Genomic DNA, 19,541 nt, shown 5'->3' on the forward strand with positions numbered 1-19,541 from the left:
ACAAAAGTATGTCAGTACTTTACGCACTCTATATGTACATGCAAAGTGCTGCACCAAAAATGAGGCTCCTTATAAAAAATCAGACACAAGTCAAAGAGCCAGGCCCTGGGGAAGCGAAGGAAGAGGGAATTTGAAAAGGTCTGATAAAATAAAGTGTGGAAAGAACCTTGAAAAAGGCCGTCCAGCTATGCGCAAACATCTAATTATCATCATCACTGTGAAGGGAGAAAGAAGGGGCCTAATTCGGAGCCACCCTAGGGGCGAATGATGGGGAGGAAGGGGTCCTGGGCAGCCGCTGGGAGAAGGGGAGGAAGCCAGGAAGGCGGAGCGTGGGAGCCACTTCGAAGGGACGGTGGCCGCCCCGCCAGGCCTGCCTTTGGGTAGATAACCCGGGGCGGGACTTGAATAGCTCTTATCACACCTATCGTAACTGCTCCAGTTGTGTGTGGCCTTCCCACAGCAAGCCTGACAAATCTCTGCTGCGCGCATGGCCCCCGTAACCGGGAGTGACAAGCTCTGCAGACGTGTGCGGCGCAGCGCGTCACCCATGCACACACGGAAGAGGACCGCTCGGCTCGGGCGCATTCCGGGGCGCACATGGCGTGCAGGCTGCAGGCGGCCGTTTCCTCCAAACAACCCGCGTCCACAGTCCGACGGAGGAGGCAGCTGGCCGCTCGGGCCCCTCCTCCGGCCGGCACCCACCTTCACCCCGCTCGGCCAGTCGCACCTCCCTTCCCGCGTCGGCTCCTTAGTCGAACTCCGGAGCATGCGCAGTGGCCCGAGCTAGGCGCCCGCGCACCCCGGCGGCAGTTGCGCTTCAACCGTCAGCGGACTCGACCAATCAGGAGGCGTGTTGTTGCCTCGTAGCCCCGCCTCCGACGGGAAACTATGGTAACGGGCGGCCAATCAGGAGGCGTGTTGTTGCCGCGGGCCCCGCCCCCGACAGGGGCGTGGGGTGACTGGCGAGGGTCATGGGGTCTAAGCGCTGCTGAGCTGCTGAGCCCCGGAGGGCCGCGGCGTCCCCTTGTCCCGCGGCCCTGAGCAGCGCGCCGGGCCCGCGCTCGCCCGCCCATCCCCGGCGGCGGCGCGGCCCATGCGGCTGGGGGCGGGGGCCGGAGGCCGGAGGCCGGAGCGGGCGCGGGCTGGGTGTCTCAGGTGCGGCCGGCGGCCCGGGGAGGTGAGCGGCGGCGGCGGGCCCGGCCCGGCCCGGTGATTGGCCGCCGGCGGAGGGCAGCGGGCGGCCGGGCGACGGCCGGCGGGGAGGAGCCGGCGGAGCGGTCGGCGCGCCGAGCCGGGAAGATGCTGCTGTCCCTGGTGCTCCACATGTACTCCATGCGCTGCGTGCTGCCCGCCGCGGTGCTGCTGGGCTCGGCCCCCACCTACGTGCTGGCCTGGGGGGCCTGGCGGCTGCTCTCCGCCTTCCTGCCCTCCCGCTTCTACCACGCGGTGGACGACCGGCTCTACTGCATCTACCAGAGCATGGTGCTCTTCTTCTTCGAGAACTACACCGGCGTGCAGGTGAGGCCCGGCCGCCGCACCTGCCGCCCCCGCTCTCCCCGAGTCCCCGCGGGGGCGCAGGCGCATCTCCCGGCTTGGAACCTTCAGGCCTCCCGGGGACTTGAGGCTCATTCCGCCCTGCTCGGCAGACCGGGCCCCAGGAACACGTGCCATCACCCCATCCTCCAGCGCGACGAAGTTTCACGCTCTGACTTTAGGGTTTGGCCCCACGCTTCCTGCGGGTCCCCTAGGTCACTAGCAAGCTGTAGTAACGTTGTTCTGAGGCTACGAGTGGGATCAGCCGCCCCCTCTCCCACTCTTGGGTTACTGTCTGTTCGGGTGCTTAGCGAAGCAGATGCAGGTGAACATTTAAGTAGGGCAGGCGTTTGACGGGTTTTGTCGTTTGGTCTAAGAAGATGGCAGTGTTGGAACTCAAAAGTGCGCTTTTAAAAATCGGAGATCTTGTCTTGAAACAGATTAAAGTTATTATTTGGACAAGAAGTGCAACTCTGGTTTGCGTTCTTCCTCAGTATAAGTGAAAGCTGGGCGAGGAAATGAATACTTTCGTTACTGTAGAAGGCTTACCGTGGATACAATTCTAGCCAGCTTTGGCTAAGCTTGAATGTGTGGCGAGTCTTTTTTCTGGTTACTTTCTTTCTCTGTAGAGATTGGATTTGTGGATTAAATCTGTAAAACAAAAGTAGAAGGCCCTCTTACCTTATTTAGTTATTTGAAGTCTCACACAAAAATAACAATTGTGACTTTTCCTTTTATTTCCCAGTTTGACAAAAGAGCTTGATTCGTGGTGGTTCTTTATACCCAGTTCCTAAGACTATAAATTGTTGTTTGTATCCTTAATTTTCTTTTCTCTGCATATTTATCATCCATGTGAAGACCTTAAAAGACCTTAGATTACTTCCTTCAGTTTAGAAGTTGCAGTTCTGAGCTGGGCAGACGTGGGTGTGCTTCTGCGTGTGCTTGTTTAAGCAGGATGACACAAGCCTTTGATAGAGGAAATTAACATTTCCCAATCAAATACGATTCCAGTCTAACACAATTTAAGTCTGGCAAGGGAATAGACTTAGAAAATCTTAGGGAAATGTAATTAGAACCTTGTTTTTACGCTTTCTATAAATATAAATCCTGGACTGGGAGCAAACCAGTTATTTTAGGTTGCATTTGTGTCAGATTTTTTTAATGCTTGTTTTTTGTACTTTAAATCACTTATGCAATAAAGTATTCAAACACTGCCAGAATGTTTTGAGGAAGTTTAAGTTCCCTTTGCCTACACACGCGTTTCCCAGGTGTGCAAGAATTTAGGTGTGTAACTTTCTTCCAAGAGCTTTTAAATGAATGTATGAATTGTGGGAAGACTCCTTTTCCATTAAATTAACTTCTTAGATGGGTTTTATAGTAGCACTAAATATACCCATAACCTATGGGGACACCTCTGTGTCATTATGGTGGAAAGCAAAGAACAATATGAATCTATATATGTAATTTACTTTCTCTCTTTTCTAAATTTGTCTAATTTTATGGAGCTAAATAAACTGAGAGTTGACTCTTAAATGGAATTAGAAGTTAATTTTTCCTGTAATATTTTCTCAGTTTATTGTGGTTTTTTAAACAGAGGTTGATATTAATAACCTCCAATCCAAAGTGAGTAGTAACTTCTCAGTAAGGAATCCCTAGAACTTACTCGTCATTCATTCATTCATTCAATCAATATTGGAGTGGAAACCACGTTCCAGGTCTTGTGCTGGACACTACAGGACACAGTGAAAAAAACATGGACAAGGTCCCTGCCTTGATGGAGCTCGCTTTCTAGTGGGACACAAACAGTAACAAGAAAATGAAAATGTGCTGTGCTCTGTGAGGTTGTTAGCCTAGTCGGTGGGGCTGGGCGTTGGAGAAGCCTCCTTGATCAAGTGACATTTGCATGGAGCTCTGGAAAAGGACCTGTTTGGGAGCTATTGTAATCAACCAGGTGAGAGATGATGGTCAGAGTAGTGGAAAGAGTGGACGTGAAGAGAATGAAAACAATCCCAGATCTGTTTTAGCTGTAGCTGGTAGGGCTTTGTGATTGGATGTGGAGGAAAAAGGAAAGGATATGGCTCGTAACAAACTTAGCATTTAGTGATGCTCTGTGCCAAAAATTGTTCCATTATGTGAGTCATTTCGCTTCTACAAGGTAGGCACATCCCTCCCATTTTACAGATGAGAGAACTGAGGCACAAATAGTTCACATTTGTAGTGGGTAAGCTGGGATTCAGTCTAAGGCAATCTAGCTTCAGGGTCCATTTTCCAGAGATGCTTTGCTAGGTGGTGTGCTTGTGTTGGTTGAAATGAGATCCCTACTCTCAAGGTATTCATACTAGGACAAACATGGACAAACAATTAACAGTGGAATACTGAAATTGGAGTGTTTGTGCTTATTAGCTTTGTGATGCAAAGTAACTTTGCTTGTGTTCTTCAAGAAGGCTGTAGCGATTGTTATGAACTGCTTTGAATCTTGACTTGGAACCGGAGTAAGTGGAGTAAGTAGTGTGGCATGTTTAGGGAAAAGAGGTTCTCACTTGGTAACAGAATAAAAATGAAGACTCCTAAGCATGGCATTCAAGGCTGTCTAAATTCTGCCCTGGCCAACATTTCCATTCATTGGTTTCACTCTAGCCAAACTGCTGCTTCCTCCCCAGTTCCCCCCAAATTACCAATACATTCTCAACAAGGTGCCTTTGGACTGCTCTTCTCTGTATACTTTCTTCCAACTCAAGCCCCAGCTTTTCTTCATGGGTCATGATCTCACCCCATCTGAATGTCAGGATCACTTAGATGTAACATTAACGTATCTAGTATCAACATAACATTAGCATATTTTAGTGTATATATTGTCCGCTCTATAGATTGTAACCCCTTTGAGATGGCAATGAAGGGGAGAATGACTTGATTTTTGCTTTTTAACGAAAGGGCAGAGCAGTCTACAGAGGATAGTGGCTTGTGTTTCTGTGGAGGCGTAGCTGCATCTCACTTGTGAAGGTGTGGGTTCTTGAGTGGCCTTACCAGTTGACACGTTTTGATCTAATAGAGTCTACAGGTATAGTGAGTCTAATTGCATTCTTTACAGAAGTAGATAAAGGAGGAAGAAACATGAACTCCACCTCAGAAGTAAGACTAAGAATGAATTAAGGTCAGAGACCTTGTGAAAGAGGGAATTCTGGAACAGCCAGCAATACAGAGCAAACTTGGTTTACTTGTCCATGAGAACTTGTGCTTTCTGCAATTTTTGAACCTGTGCAGTTATCTCAGGTTTATTTGGTTTCCTCTGTTTCTCTGTAGGAAGTAGCAATGAAAACCTCAAATAAGCAAGTATTGCTTGGGTATTTTAGAGGGCTGTATGTGTATTTTGAGGAGAACTTGACTCTGCCCCATCCCCTGGTGAGAATTTCAGGACCAATGAGAAACAGTGGGGGTGAAACCTGGAAAGTGCTAAACGCCTGGTAGGCGCCAGCAATTTAGATCGATAAAATAGTCTCTACCCTCAAATAACACACAAGTTAGCAGTGTAGAAAGAAGTCAGTTTTAAAAAAAAGCTGTATATTGGGCCGGCCCCGTGGCTTAGCGGTTAAGTGCGCAGGCTCCGCTGCTGGCGGCCCGGGTTCGGATCCCAGGCATGCACTGACACACCACTTCTCCGGCCATGCTGAGGCCGTGTCCCACGTACAGCAACTAGAAGGATGTACAGCTATGACATACAGCTGTCTACTGGGGCTGTGGGGGGAAAAAATAAACAAATAAAATCTAAATTAAAAAAAAAGCTGTATAATGAGATAAGTTACGAAATAAAGAAATGAGCAAAGAGCTGAGGAGATACAGGAGTGCAGTTGAATCCGAGCGGCTGCTTAGCGGGGAGGGTGGTTGTGCGTAGACCGGCAGGTGGTTCCTCTGAGTGAGGCGCCGTGCAGTGAACGCCAGCTCTTTGTGCCCTTGCATATTGCTTTGCTCCCATTCTCAATTTGTATTTCTGTAGGAAAATCTCTTTATATCAGTTTTTAATTTTTTTCTCACAAGTTTCTTGTCTCCTTTGGTTAATATTCAAAGTGAAAAAATTACATAGGCTTCCAATATATGGGAAGCCTTCTCATTTGACATTTTTTATGTATTTTTTTAATTTTTTTGCGGAAGATTGGCCCTGAGCTTACATCCATTACCAATCTTCCTCCTTTTTTCCTTTCTTTTTTTCCCTCCCCAAAACCCCAGTAGATAGTTGTATCTCATAGTTGTACATCCTTCTGGTTGCTCTATGTGGGACACTGCCTCAGCATGGCTTGATGAGTGGTGAGTAGATCCGTGCCCAGGATCCGAACCAGTGAACCCGGGGCCGCCGAAGCACAACACGTGAACTTAAACGCTACGCCACGGGGTTGGCTCCTGGAATTTTTGCAGAGAATAGTTTTGTTACAGTTGAAAGGTTTTTGGATCTTGGCATGAGAAACTTCAGTGTAATTTCTAGTCCTCTGCCACGCTATGTGTCAGCTTGAATAAATCAGCTTCTCAAATCAATATTCTCATCTTTAAAGGGAATACTTATTGTCATGTTATTCTGAAGACTAAAGGAGATAGTATGTGAAGCTGCCTAGGTCAATGACTGGTACCTCATAGATACTCAGAAAAAACACACCCTGGAAAGTTAGGACAATACCAAGAGGCAGTATGGCAAATGTATAAGAAAGCTTTGTGTTTTGTAAGGTTCCGTTGAAATGTTGCGTGATAATTATTTTTCATACTGAGTATTAGACAAATGACTGTGTTTATATTTTGACCTTGTTTCAAAGAGGCATCATGATTTTCCAGTTCTTTGAAATGTCTCAAATTGGGCAGGAAAAGACCATAGGTTTTTTTTTGGTGAGGAAGATTAGCCCTGACCTAATATCTGTTGCCAATCTTCCTCTTTTTGCTGAGGAGGATTGGCCCTGGGCTAACATCCCTGCCCATCTTCCTCTACTTCATATGTGGGACGCCTGGCAAAGTGTGTCTTGATAAGTGGTTTGTAGGTCTGGGTCCAGGATCCAAACCAGTGAACCCTGGGCCGCCAAAGCGGAGCGCCCAAACTTAACCACTACACCACCAGGCTGGCCCCTAGACCATAGTTGTTGTATGCATTACAGTGGAAATTTTGTACTGGTTAATTGGTGATATATTTCATTGGCATAAAAATACATTTAAAAATTCATTTCAAATGATTATAAACATCACAGAGTGTAAATTATATATACAAACTTATTGAAACTGAAATTCCTTCTAGCTGCATTTCTACATAATCAAGAGACTTTTTAGAAAGATACTAGATAGCTGGTTTTCTTATTCACTTTATTGGATAATAATAATAACAGTTAACAATTTTTTGGATGGTTACTATGCTCCAGGCATTGTGTGAAGGGGCTTACGTAGTCTCACTTCACCACAGCCCTATGAGGAGTAATTACTAATACTACACTCATTTTACAGGTGAAGAAATAGGTGTGGAAAAGTTAGGTCCTTTTGCTCAAGTTCACATAGGTAGTAAGGTGATGGACTAAGATTTAAATCCAAGCTGCTCGCAGAGAAGGCTTAAGCACAGCCAGTTCTGTAAATGTGTCTGTCCCAATTGAGACAGCTAGAAACAGTCGACTGACTAAGTGGAAACTAGTCTGCGTGACAAAATCTTTCTGTATTTCTGTCTACTGAAGTCACAGTTAACCTTGCCTAAAAATGAAGTTTGAGTTTCATATAGTGAGAAAATTAAAACGATCAAGTTGTTCCACGATAGCTTTTGAATAAGCAATTTGCTTTTAATAAAACTTCTTGTCTCACCACAGCCTGGACACAGCAGACCCCCACCTGCCCTTGGCAGACGCCTCCTCCCTCTGACTCTGGTGTCCCACAGGTCCTGTCTCTCTCTGACCCAGAGCTCCCCAGGGCGCTTGTCTGACTGACCACGTGCACCACCTGGCTCTGAGGCTCCACTTTGGCGTCCAGCAGCCGTCTCGAGGTCAGGATGCTCAGAGCGGGGCTCTTCTTCCTGATGGTACCGACCTATGTCCACCCCAACAGCCACACCAAAGCCCCCGGCCTTGTGCTTGCTTGCTTTTTCTCCCTCGGCCCCATCCCCACCTGGGGGCAGGTACCCGTTGAAAGAAAAAAAAATGTTTTTAATCAAATACTTGGAAGCCTGTGCTCTTAGTGACCATTATGTTGCAGTATAGAGGAGGAAAAACTTTTCTTCTACCCTCTTTGATTCATTGTTGGGGCCTGCAGATTAAACTGACAAAAGCCAAATTAACAGGAGAAAAATCATACAAATTTTATTGATGTTAATATTTTTATGTGCACTGGGGCCTCACAGAAAAGAAATGAAAACCAAAAGATGCAGCTTGGGAGTTTATCATTTTAAGAGAGGGCAGTAAATTGTGGAGACGTGACTAGACAGAGGAAAAGGGGGTTTGGGCCCTTAGCGCTGGCAAATTATGGGAAGGTCACTAGGCAATTGTGGTAAGGTTTGCTATGCAGACTCATCTCAGTGCTGTTTCTAATCTTCCTGGTCTTTAGAAGGGAACACCTTTAGGAATAGAAATTAATGTCGCCTTTACAAAGGGAAGTTTGTGCCCTGCCTTTAGGCAGAAAGGAATAGAGCAGAGAGCTCTTCCTGTGTGTGCTGTTTCTCAGTTACCTTCAGCTCAAAATAATCCTTGTACCAAAGAGGCACATTTTGAGTTGGCATATTCTGATCCCCTTCAACAGCATCATCTATATTTACGGACAATGAAAGAAGTTTTAAAAAAAAAATCATGTTTCATTTTGCATGCTGAAAGAAAATGGATATTATTGAGATCAAGGAAGACGATATTTTTCACAAAGAAAGAGTGCTGTATATTTATATCCCTGTGGCCTTGTTAGTTGGATCCTCTCCTGTGCTAAACACGTGATTACTTTATCTTTCATAAGATGTGATGAAGGTGAGGTGAAAGTAGTCTGCCTCTAAATTCAAGCTGCCTTCTGAGAGCCAGTTTGTGCAAGAGAAACAAGTTTGACTAAAGTGGAATAGTAACTAGTGTGTCAGTTGCAGTGAAGATAATTATTCAAAAAGCATTTCTATTGTCTGCTTCTGAATTAATAAAATCAAAAGATAAAATTGTTCTTTTTCTCTAAAGGGACTTTAGATGAATTTTAAAAAATGGATGATCCTAATATTGAACAATTATGATGAGACTAAAATTACTTAAAGAATTAGGAAAAACAAAAAAAGTCATATGTTTTTCATGTGCCTTGTTTTGAAGGAACAAATTACCTGCAGAAAAAGTGATTAATGTGATTTGAAATATACATACTAGAAGATTCACAGAATGACGCCTTTAAAAAGTCACTGGTGCATTTAAAGTATTTTACTTACGTTTATTCCAAAACCTCTTACTGTTGAAAATAAGGTATAGTTTTATCCTCTTGTGAAAAATAAACGTGCAGCTTAATGACTCGGTAAACATCTGTTGAAAACCATCTGGGTACTAGGCTTGGGGTAGAAAAATGATGAAGTCCTGGCTACTGAGGAGCTTACAGGCCTTAAGGGGGCTATGACTTGTAAATAAGTATGCACAAGGTGTCCTTGATGGAGTGTGAATGGGGCTTGTCCTTGGGCAAAAGGGGGGGTGATTAATCCTGCGGTCTGGGTTAGAAGGCAGGAAGGCTTCAGTGAGGAGGGGAATTTGAGGAAAACCCGATTTAAGATGATTCCAATGAGACAGTGCTTGTAGGTAATCATAATAGTTTAATAATTTATATGTGTGGGTATTTTGTAGTTCTTATGAACATTTTTTTTAAATTTAGAAAACACTACAGCTATCTTATTAATCATGTACTTGTTAATATGATAGTAATAACTGTCTTATTAAGTGTTTTGAGAATCTGCATTCTGAAATGAAAACTGTTTCTTTCCCTCCATGTTAGTAAATTTAAAAACAAATAACCTTTTCACTTCAATGAATGGAAGAAATTTAAGATAGAGTAAAATGCTTTTTCCTGGAAGCTTTGGAAATAAATCAAGCGAAGGGCCTTAAAAACTGCATATATTTGATCCATGCACATTGTAATTACACAGTCCTTTCTTGGTTAATGGATGTTTATTCGAAGTACTTAATAATGATTTGCAACTATTACAGTAAGATTTGCAGGTCATCATTTCACTTACTTTGCTTTTAGAGCTTTAAAAATTTTAAATATGATGGGCTACTCTTTTCTAACTTCTTACTTCTGTTGAATTCCAATTTATAGTGACAAATGAAAAAACTTAAATAAGAGGCAATCAATCCAAATATCTACTTTGAGATCCTAAATTATGTTGTCAAAGGCTTACCATCTTTTGCATTTCCCTTGGAAATAGCTTTTATTTCATTGAGATACTATGCATATGTAAAAGTGTGAACTGTGTATTTATTTTCCCTTCAATGGTTGTGAATTAGGATTTTGTTCCTGTCTAAGTGATCTAGCAGTAGAACTACATTTTCTCCATCTGTTTTGCTCAGTTCATTGAATCAATTACTTATCTTACTTACTCTAGCTACCATTGAAGATCTGTTTTAAATACTGAGCATGTTTAACTTTGTTACTGAGTTAATCAAACAATATATTGAACATGTCAGTTGTTTGGAAGCCATTTAGGAGTGGGGAAAATTGGTGAGCCTTATAGGAATTGCAGAGACGGCCTTTCCTACAAAGCTTTTTGGGTTATGTTTATGTCTGCAAACAAAAGTAGAAAATTGTGGCATTTTAAGGTCAGCATGGTATACTAAATGGATTAAGCCAAAAAGTGGAGGTGTGGGATCTTCTTGAGCTGGTGGTGCCATTAACTGATCATGAGTCATTGAACAAGGCTCCTTGGTTTGTATATACCTCAGCTTGCTTCTGTGTGCAGTCAGAGAGCTGGACCAGAGAACGGCCAGGCGTCGTTCCTGTACCAGTGCCTGTATTGAGTGTCTTATCGTGACTTTAGATCATTATGCTTGGTTTTGTGGTTTCCTTTCCGCCCTCGCCATGCTTATTTTATTTTAAAATGAGATATATATTCAGTTTTATAAAAGATAAAATTTGCAGTGCTATGTTTTCTGTGATACTGTAATCCTGTGAAAAATGTCTATTTTATATTAAAAATTATTTATTTTTGACAAATAAAAAATGGTATATATTTAAGGTATGCATCGTGATATTTTGATATATGTATACATTATGAAATGATTATCACAATCAAAGTAAAAAATGCCTTTTAATAGCTTATTTGTCATTTACCTTCAAAGGCTGCAGCCTGGCGGTCTCATAATCAAGCTCAGAGCAAGAAAGGGAGAGGAGAGTCTCTTAGATGGTTCAAATATTGCCTTCAGCTTGGGGGCAGGCAGGTCGCCAAAGAGTGGTATTCAGGTTGAATCAATTAAACCACAGCCTTTAAATGTGAATATCCTATCCAAAGAAGTTAAGCCAGAAGTACTCTGTTGTGTAGCTGCAGTACTTTCAACTCGGTGCACCATACCCAGTGGTCTCGAAGCAATTCTGGCTGATGGGTAAAAGAGAATGGGGATTGCTCACAAGCCAGAACTCCACTTTTAACCCTGCGCAGATCAAACTATTGGTTTGGGGTTTTTGGGGTACTGATAAAATTTATTAATAAAAAATTATTGAGCACATATGTAAACACATATTACATGCATAGCACTGTATAGTTTTCTAAGGAAGGTTATAGAAACCTCAGTCTGAGTCCCTGGCCACAAGAACTTTGTTACCTAATTCCGTTTATCTACAGAGATGTTGGCTTCCTGTCCTTTTCTTTCTTCCGTTGTTAAGATATTAATGAGTAGTGTTGAGACCAAAAGATAATCACAGTGGATGTCTAAAAGGTAGATCTAAAAAGCCTTAGCTAGTTCATAATCTTGCATAATCCATGGTGACAAGATGCAGAAACAAAAATGCCCTGAATAAAAAAATACCACTGTTAGCAGTCATTTCTTTTGAAATCTTTAAAAATATACTTCTAATTTCTTTAAGTAACTTAGGAAATATTGAAGACATACAAAACTACAGACAGACTCATATAACAAGCAAGTATGTACCCACCACCCAGTTTAAGAGAGACCGCATGACTGCTGGAGCTGAAACCTCATGTGAACCCCTCCTGTCTCACAGCTCCCCCTCTTCCCAGAAGTCACCCTTGTCCTGAACTCCCTCTGTTCTTTATAGAGATATAGAGTCCTGATCATGGAACCCTGTTTCCCAATGACTCACAGAATAAAGTTTTAATCTTTAACTTGATACTCAAGGAGACTTCTTACGTTCTGGTTCATATCTCCCTTCTGGTCTCCTTGCTCCAGCTCACGAACTCCGCGTGCAGCCAGTGTTTTGGCCGTGACATGACTCGGTGTACCCCAACAGGCCTCGGTTGCTGCCGCTTCTGTTCCTTTGTTCATCTGTTCATGAACATTCTTCCCTGATCTCGTCTGCTGAAACTGCACCTAATGAACACTGCTTCTGCTCTGCAGTTGACAGTGCTGTAAAATAAAGTGTACTGTGTTTTCATAATGTTTGCATTATGTCTCATTTCAGTTATTCTATGTATTCCTGTCTCTTCCACTATGCTGTAGGCTCTTTGAAGGAAGATATATCTTATGAATAGTGTTTCAGAGATTGTAAGCAGTCATTAAACACTTGTATTTTTCTCATGAGGGTATTGGTTATGCTCTTTCACTTTATGACCATTAATTTACCCTACAGTTAACTACTTTGTAAACATTTGCCATTTATGGTCTCTGAGGCTTCTAAGAGAAATCTAATTTTTGTTCATCAGGGGTGGAAATATTCATAACATCATATATTTGTCAATTTCTTGCATGTTACAGTAGTATGTGTTTTAAAATATCAAAATAATGTTTCTTTTTGTATTATCTTTTAGATATTGCTGTATGGAGATTTGCCAAAAAATAAAGAAAATATAATATATTTAGCAAATCATCAAAGCACAGGTTTGTATTTCCTTTGCATGAAACAGGTTTGTCTACAGAAAGTACATGGGCATTCAAAGTAAGAATATATATATTCTTATATATTTAAATGGAATTTTTTTGTTCTTATTGTTAAAACATGAATTTTCTGTGCAGATATTATACGTGACCTTGCAGTTTTGTGATTTTACTTTTTGGAAAGTCAGGAAGGTGAAAACTGAATTTTCCTGAACTTACCTTCTTTTGTTTCTTTGAATAGCTCCTTAAATAGTCTATGCATTCTTCCTTTTGTAAGTTGTGTTTCTGGAAGTGGAATTGCTGGGTCAAAGTGTATATACATTTTATATGTTTCACTGTTAAACTGCAGAAAGGTGGTACAATAAGTTAGTACTCATTTCCTAAACATGGTGTTAATTTCTAATGTCTGCAGCTCCCTTTGCCTCTTCAGATGTTTTGGTTTAATTATAGCTTGCTCCTCTATCAGAGGAATCATAGAAGACTTTGATTATGTGCAGTATATACTTTATATACTTTAAATTAGGTTAAGGTACTGTTTTAAGAAACTTCATTTTGAAATAATTTTAGATTCACAAGAACTTGCAAAAATAGTACAGAGTCCCATGACCCTTTCACTACGTTTCTCCCAATGGTGACATGTTACATGAACTACTGTATAGTATCAAAACCAAGAAACTGACATTGGTTAAGATACTTTTTAGTTCTCCAAATAATTCAGTTCAAAAAAAATCCCACTTCATAATTTTTTCAAACCTATAACTGCGTTTGATGTACACTTCCTAAATTCTATTTCTATGACTTTAAAAAGTATGGTACCCAGATGTTCAAAGCTAGAAACAATCTGATCAATGATAATATCTTAATGGAAAAATCACTTAGGTCTCTGGCTTTCCTTTATCTTCCTTCTGTCAACTCTGTCTCTTCATGATTTTGTTGCTTTTATTACTACCTATGCCACAGATAAGGTAAAACAAGTAAAAGAAGTTGAAATGCATTTTTATCAATTTAGCTTATTAATGATATATTCAGTTTTATAGGACAAGAGTTGATGCTACAAAGGGTTGATAGGAATTTTGATGTGTCTGTGTGTTTCCCTAACTTTATTAACGTGACAGGTTCAGTCTATTTGACTTAGTTACATTTGCCTTGAGCAGAGCAACCAGTCCTACAGTCAGTGCCTGCCCCCACCTCTGGCCTGTAAAGCAGCCTGACTTCTTCCTGTGTTTTGACTGTTGTTCCTCCAGACATACTGGGTTTTTTACTATTAACACAGTCGTGCTATTCCTGTCCTGTTGTTGATGGCATATTTCTACCGGGGTTCCAATATCCAAATAAAAATGATTTATGGGACCAGGGCAGGGAGTGGCCTATGAGAGCCAAATTCCCTTTATGTTGAGCCACTGGTTAATTTCGTTTAGTTTTCTTTCTGTTTAACAGGATGCTCTCTTGTTCAGGTTCCCTGCCAATTTTCCTTTTTCTATGTTTCGATGGAAATACTGTTCTATTGACAGAGCTGTGGTACTAGAGTGAATATGTGGAATAAGTTCTGTGAGCATTGCTGGAGGTGGTAGTAGTAGGAACAGTAATAATGAAATAGCGTCCACTGCTATCATTTGTGTGCATACTATGTATGTGTGGCCTTTGTGTACATTACTTCCAAGTGAGGGCTTTTGGGAAATCATTTGGAAGAAAACAGATTTTTAAAATTCTTCTACTTGTGTTTGGAACTGGAAGATAATATGGGAAGTGTCAGCCCTACAGTCAGCCCCCAGCTGACCTGAAAAAGTTACATTTCTCAGTGCAGAAAACCACTTCCACAGCCCCCTCCCTGACCTCTGAGTGCCTGTGACTTCCTAGTACAGGTCCCACACCAGGCAGCCTTCAGGATTTGGGAGTTAGAGAAGCTTGTTTTCTTCCTGGTTCATGCTGCTTTTGGATCACTTCGATGGTTTGTGGCTTTTGCATTTTATCCCTGAAATAAAAAGCCTTTCAAGAAATGCAAAAAGAAAAAAAACCCCACCAACAGAAAACAAATAAAAAACCAGAATTTAGGGGCCGGCCCGGTGGTGTAGTGGTTAAGTGTGCGCGTGAGCTTCGCTTCCGAGGCCCAGGGTTCGCAGGTTCGGATCCCTGGCACACACCGATGCACCGCTTGTCAAGCCATGCTGTGGCGGCGTCCCATATAAAGTAGAGGAAGATGGGCACGGATGTTAGCCCAGGGCCAATCTTCCTCAGAAAAAAGAGGAGGATTGGCAACGTCTTCCTCACAGAAAAAAAAGCCAGAATTTATATTGTTTAAATGTGGTTGATCTAAGGTAATTTTAAAATTCTAATAATTTTTTCAGAGCATATTCTTAGTACGGTCTTGTGAAGAGGCCTTCTCTGTCTCTGAAGGATGCTGGACCTCACGTATGGGTCATTTGTGCACTAATGGGTTCTGTCTTTGCAGTCGACTGGATTATCGCGGACATTCTGGCCATCAGGCAGAACGCTCTTGGGCACGTGCGCTACGTGCTGAAAGACGGGTTAAAGTGGCTTCCACTGTATGGGTGTTATTTTTCTCAGGTAACTTTTTTTCATTATATAGATGTAGCTTATAAAAATTTTAGATTTGAACATTGAAAATACACTTATATGTATGGGGGTTTTTGGTTTATTTTTATGGGATTAATAGTTTATTCTAAATTGAAGTAATTTTATTTGGGATTTTCAGTGGTGTGTATTTGTGTACATGTCTGATAACCCAGTTAAATAGCAAAAATGCAAATGTACAAAAATCAAGCAAATAGGAAAATTTAAAGGCATAGAATTTGATAGACGATTACCTTAAGAAACTAATAGTAAAAGTAATTATGATCTGTAGGATATAAAGAAAAGTGAGCTATACATATAAAGTACTTAGCGTGAGTGTCAGGTATGTAATGAGTATTCAATATATGTTATTTTCCAAAATGCCCTTTAAAATTATATAATAACCATCAGGTCATGAAACTCTGTGTAACAGGCTCTTTTATATTCAGAAGGGGATTACTAGATTTTTTCTATGCCTTTTCTAAATAAATTATCTGACGTTATTTTTTAAGTATTAAGTGTGAAATTTGTGTGGAAGACATGCTTGTTAATAAGATTTTCATAATTGACTAAAGAAGAAAGGCTAAAGTTATGGTGAGCTCTGACAATATGTAAATCTGAGAGTCATCTCATGAATAAAAGATAGCAGGACCCCCAATTCATGTTACCCGTAGGTCGAATGATGGAGTGTTATGTTGTGTTTGAAGTCAGAAGGCTTGAATACTCTTTTCCTCTTTTCCAGAGTCTTTTAAAGGAAAATAAAATTCGTATATATTTTGATGAAAAGTATTTTAAACTACTGGGTTCATATAAAAAATGGAATAGATTATGAAGTAGTGGACTTACGTCAAGAAGTGAATTTTTCTTTTAAAAGGACTTGTTCACAATTTGTATGAAGCGGAAATAATGCTGTTCACAGCTAGTTATTTACAAGCAAAATATGAGGAAACAGACTTTCAAGTTTTGTATTTCTTGTAACTATTGTATTTATAAAATACTAAGTATTTTATATATATAGACAAATACATGTTAATGTACAGATATTCAGAAAACTAAGCATTTCCAAATGGCCAGCTGTGAACATTGTAAGGTGTAGTTTGACTTTAGAATACATAACAGAGTTCTGCATGCTCCCCCCACCAGTCAACCAAAAGCAGGTGTCTTGGGAACCTTACTGTTGTGTTAAATTAACAAAAAAAAAGTGCAGTGGAGAGCTTTTGCTTATTTAAACCCTGTGAAGATAACTAGAGATATGTATAACAGCTGTGACTGACCTCTCATTTAATCACTGATGTTATTTATAACTGTGCATCTTTTTATATTCTTGTGTAGTAAAGCTGATGGTATTTTAAGTAGGTCACAGTTGAGTATTAAATAATGTATGAATTAAAAATGCTATTCTTGTCTTTACTGAAAGAGATTTTTTTTTTCTCCCAGTGGTTGTATTTTTACATTTTTGCTTGTGTTTATTACTTCTCCCTTAATTGTTTTAGACACAAAAGTCACTATTATACTTCAGCAACATTTAAAACAGAGTATTTTGGACTTCATTAGACCCTCTTATAAAATGATGAACATACCTATAAAGTTTAAATGATTTTATAGCAAATATAATCACTCAATAATTAAGGCAACTTGAGGAAGGCTTGAAGTTTAGAAGTACTAGAGCAAAGAAATGTGGTTTATCTGAGACTTTGTTGCTAAAGCATGTTCTCCCATGACCAGGAGTTTGAGTGAGGTAAAGTTTTTTTATGTGGAGGGAAGAATATTCGTGAATAGGTTCTATAATGTTTTGGAATTCTAAAGGAACAGGAAATCAGAGCACCTTTTGAATAAAAAGGCAATTTATACCCAAAGTTCCCAGTCAGGGACTTTGTGTCTCAATTTCCTTTTTTCCTTCATTTCCATTTTACCAGGATCCTTTCTCTGTCTTCCCCTTCTTGACCTTCTCTAGCCCAAGACAGGCTGAGTTCTCAAAAAAATCACAGCAGTTTTATGAAATATTTGAAGATTAGTCTTAACAATTCAGAGCCCTTAGAAGGATGCCTGATTTGGGGGATTGGTAGAATTAACAATTCAGAGTCCTTAGAAGGATGCCTGATTTGGGGGATTGGTAGAATTAAACCGTTTAAGGAATGATCTGGGGAGTTATTGCAAAGAGTAGACTGGGGCTCTTGGATCTTTTTTGAGAACATTAAGCTCTCATCATCAACCTTGGAAGTTTTTTGGTCTGTCTGTTTTACTCACTTCAGACCAAACTGACACTGTAGAATTACTCTTGAGGCTCCTAAAGTTGATTGGAGCTTCAGCCAGGGTTACTTTGTAGCCTAGTTTGTGCCCTGCTGACTACAAAGTGTGACGTCAAGGCCCCATGAATTTTACTTTAGTTTTTGACTGAACAGAAGTGCCCTGTTCTCCTGTTTCTCTGAGAAAGAGAATCAAAACAATGTGGGTGTGCTCACCACCTACCCAAACTCCTAGTGGTGCCGAGAGGTGCTGATGAGCTGTAATGAAATTTGGATAGAATTGGCAATTTCCACCTTCAGCCTTCAAAACACTTTATTTGCTTCTCAAACCATAAATTTGGTCAAGCCACTAATCTGCTCAAACTTGTGTGTTTCCCAACTGCATTAAGTCCCAATTCCCTTGCATGACATTCATGATCTACCATGATTTATCTCCCTGTAATCTACCTTTCTGTTTCTGGCCTTAATCTGTTTCTCATCTCCCTATCCTTCTTCAAGCTGTTCCTTTAGTTTAGGATAAATACCCTTTCTACCCTGCCTTTGAGGTCCAGTTCAGATGCCATCATGAAACCGTTCCTAAGCCTACCAGTTACTCTCTTTCCTCTGTCCTGCTTTTATGTTTGGCTATTTTTATTGTAACACTTACCAAATTCTCTTTATAGCATACTTGTATACATATTTATACATATGTATACACATAATAAGTCAGTGGAATTAATCAGTAAGTTCCTTAAGGAAAGATACCTGGGCTTCCCTCCTGTAGCTTCCATATACCTGGGAAAGAACCCAGATGTTTTTGAATTAAAATAGACTTTTAATAAACAAGTTAAATGACAGGGAAGAAATAGTGTGTAAAGAACAGACATAATGTCTCTTAAAGCTTGGGGACATTTTACATTGCAGTGTATGCATTCTGTGGCTTTTAACTGAAGAGATGGTAAAGAATGAACCTATTCTCATCAGTCCTCTCTATTGGGTAAACAGTGACAGGCATTCTGTAGAACGCTGTGAGTTTCTTCTCTGCACTGAGGCAAGCCAGTTCATGTGGGAGGAACCACGATCAGATTGGAAGGCCACCTCTTCTCCTCTCCTCTATACTGTCTATTTCCTTGCTTCTCTGTGTCCATTTTCTTTTTACTCATATTCTTGACTAAGACAAAATCAAAGTCCACCAGTTGGTATATTTTACAGAGGAGTTCGCGTTAGCACAGAGGAGTGCAAATAACATGCTGACCAGATGCAAAGTTTCAGTGAAGTGATGAAGTTTAATTAAGGATACCTGAATTTTTATGAAAGTACCTGTGTTAGTCTTCTAGAGCTGCCATAACAAAATACTACAGACTGGGTGGCTTAACCACCAGAACTGTATTTCCTCACAGTTCTGGAGGCTGGAAGTCCCAGATCAGAGTGTCAGCAGGGTTGGTTTCTCCTGAGGCCTCTCTCCTTGGCTTGCAGTTGGCCGCCTTCTCCCTGTGTCTTCCCTCTCTGCAAACACGTATGTGTCCTAATCGCCTCTTCTTATATGGCACTAGCCCACCCTTATGTCCTCATTTAACCTTAATTAACCCCCCGAAAGGCCTCATCTCCGGATACCATCACACTGGGGGTTAGAGCTTCAGCAAACAAATTGGGGGGAACACGATTAAGTCCATACCAGTGCTACATAAATATCTAGTTGGGTCAGTTTTTAAAATCCCCAAAGATTGCGAGTGTTGACATTTTAAGGACACTTTTTAGTGATTCTGTAATAAGTCAGTAGAGAAATTGGGAGCTAAGATCCATCTGATTGATTGTGTTTTTGATTTTAAAAAATGTATTTTTAAGAAAGCAAGCACTTTTATTTTAACTGTCAACGAAACTAAATGTTCATGTATTTTTCAGTACAGTGCAGCATGCAGTTTTGTTTGAATTATGTTGAAACAGAATTTTCAGCTAAATGTTCTTTAGATACTAGTATTTGACTGTATTAAATATAGTTTAATTTCTAAAATGTAATTTTATTCTACAACTCTTTAGGAGTAAAGTTACCTTTTTGCTGACCAGCCATTGGGTATTTTAATAGTAAATACTTTTCTCCCCCAATTTTTTTTATGTGGCAGCATGGCGGAATCTATGTGAAGCGAAGTGCCAAATTTAATGAAAAGGAAATGAGGAACAAGCTGCAGAGGTACATGAACGCAGGAACTCCAGTAAGATT

The 19,541-nt window shown here is 40.8% G+C and overlaps 1 protein-coding gene across 1 annotated transcript in view; it reads left to right on the forward strand.

The window, feature by feature from the left end:
• Positions 1–1,002: 1,002 nt before the first annotated feature.
• Positions 1,003–19,541, forward strand: part of AGPAT5 (1-acylglycerol-3-phosphate O-acyltransferase 5) — a 57,763-nt gene continuing 39,224 nt past the window's right edge. Inside the window, exons 1-4 of the mRNA XM_004440579.3 lie at positions 1,003–1,518; positions 12,461–12,530; positions 14,977–15,092; positions 19,444–19,533. Of these exons, the coding sequence (XP_004440636.1) occupies positions 1,300–1,518; positions 12,461–12,530; positions 14,977–15,092; positions 19,444–19,533 (495 nt within the window). The 5' untranslated portion in view covers positions 1,003–1,299. The remainder of the gene's footprint in view (positions 1,519–12,460; positions 12,531–14,976; positions 15,093–19,443; positions 19,534–19,541) is intronic.

Source organism: Ceratotherium simum, chromosome 28 (genome assembly GCF_057802395.1).
Source record: "Ceratotherium simum simum isolate JZ-2026a chromosome 28, ASM5780239v1, whole genome shotgun sequence".
Classification (NCBI taxonomy): Eukaryota; Metazoa; Chordata; class Mammalia; order Perissodactyla; family Rhinocerotidae; genus Ceratotherium; species Ceratotherium simum.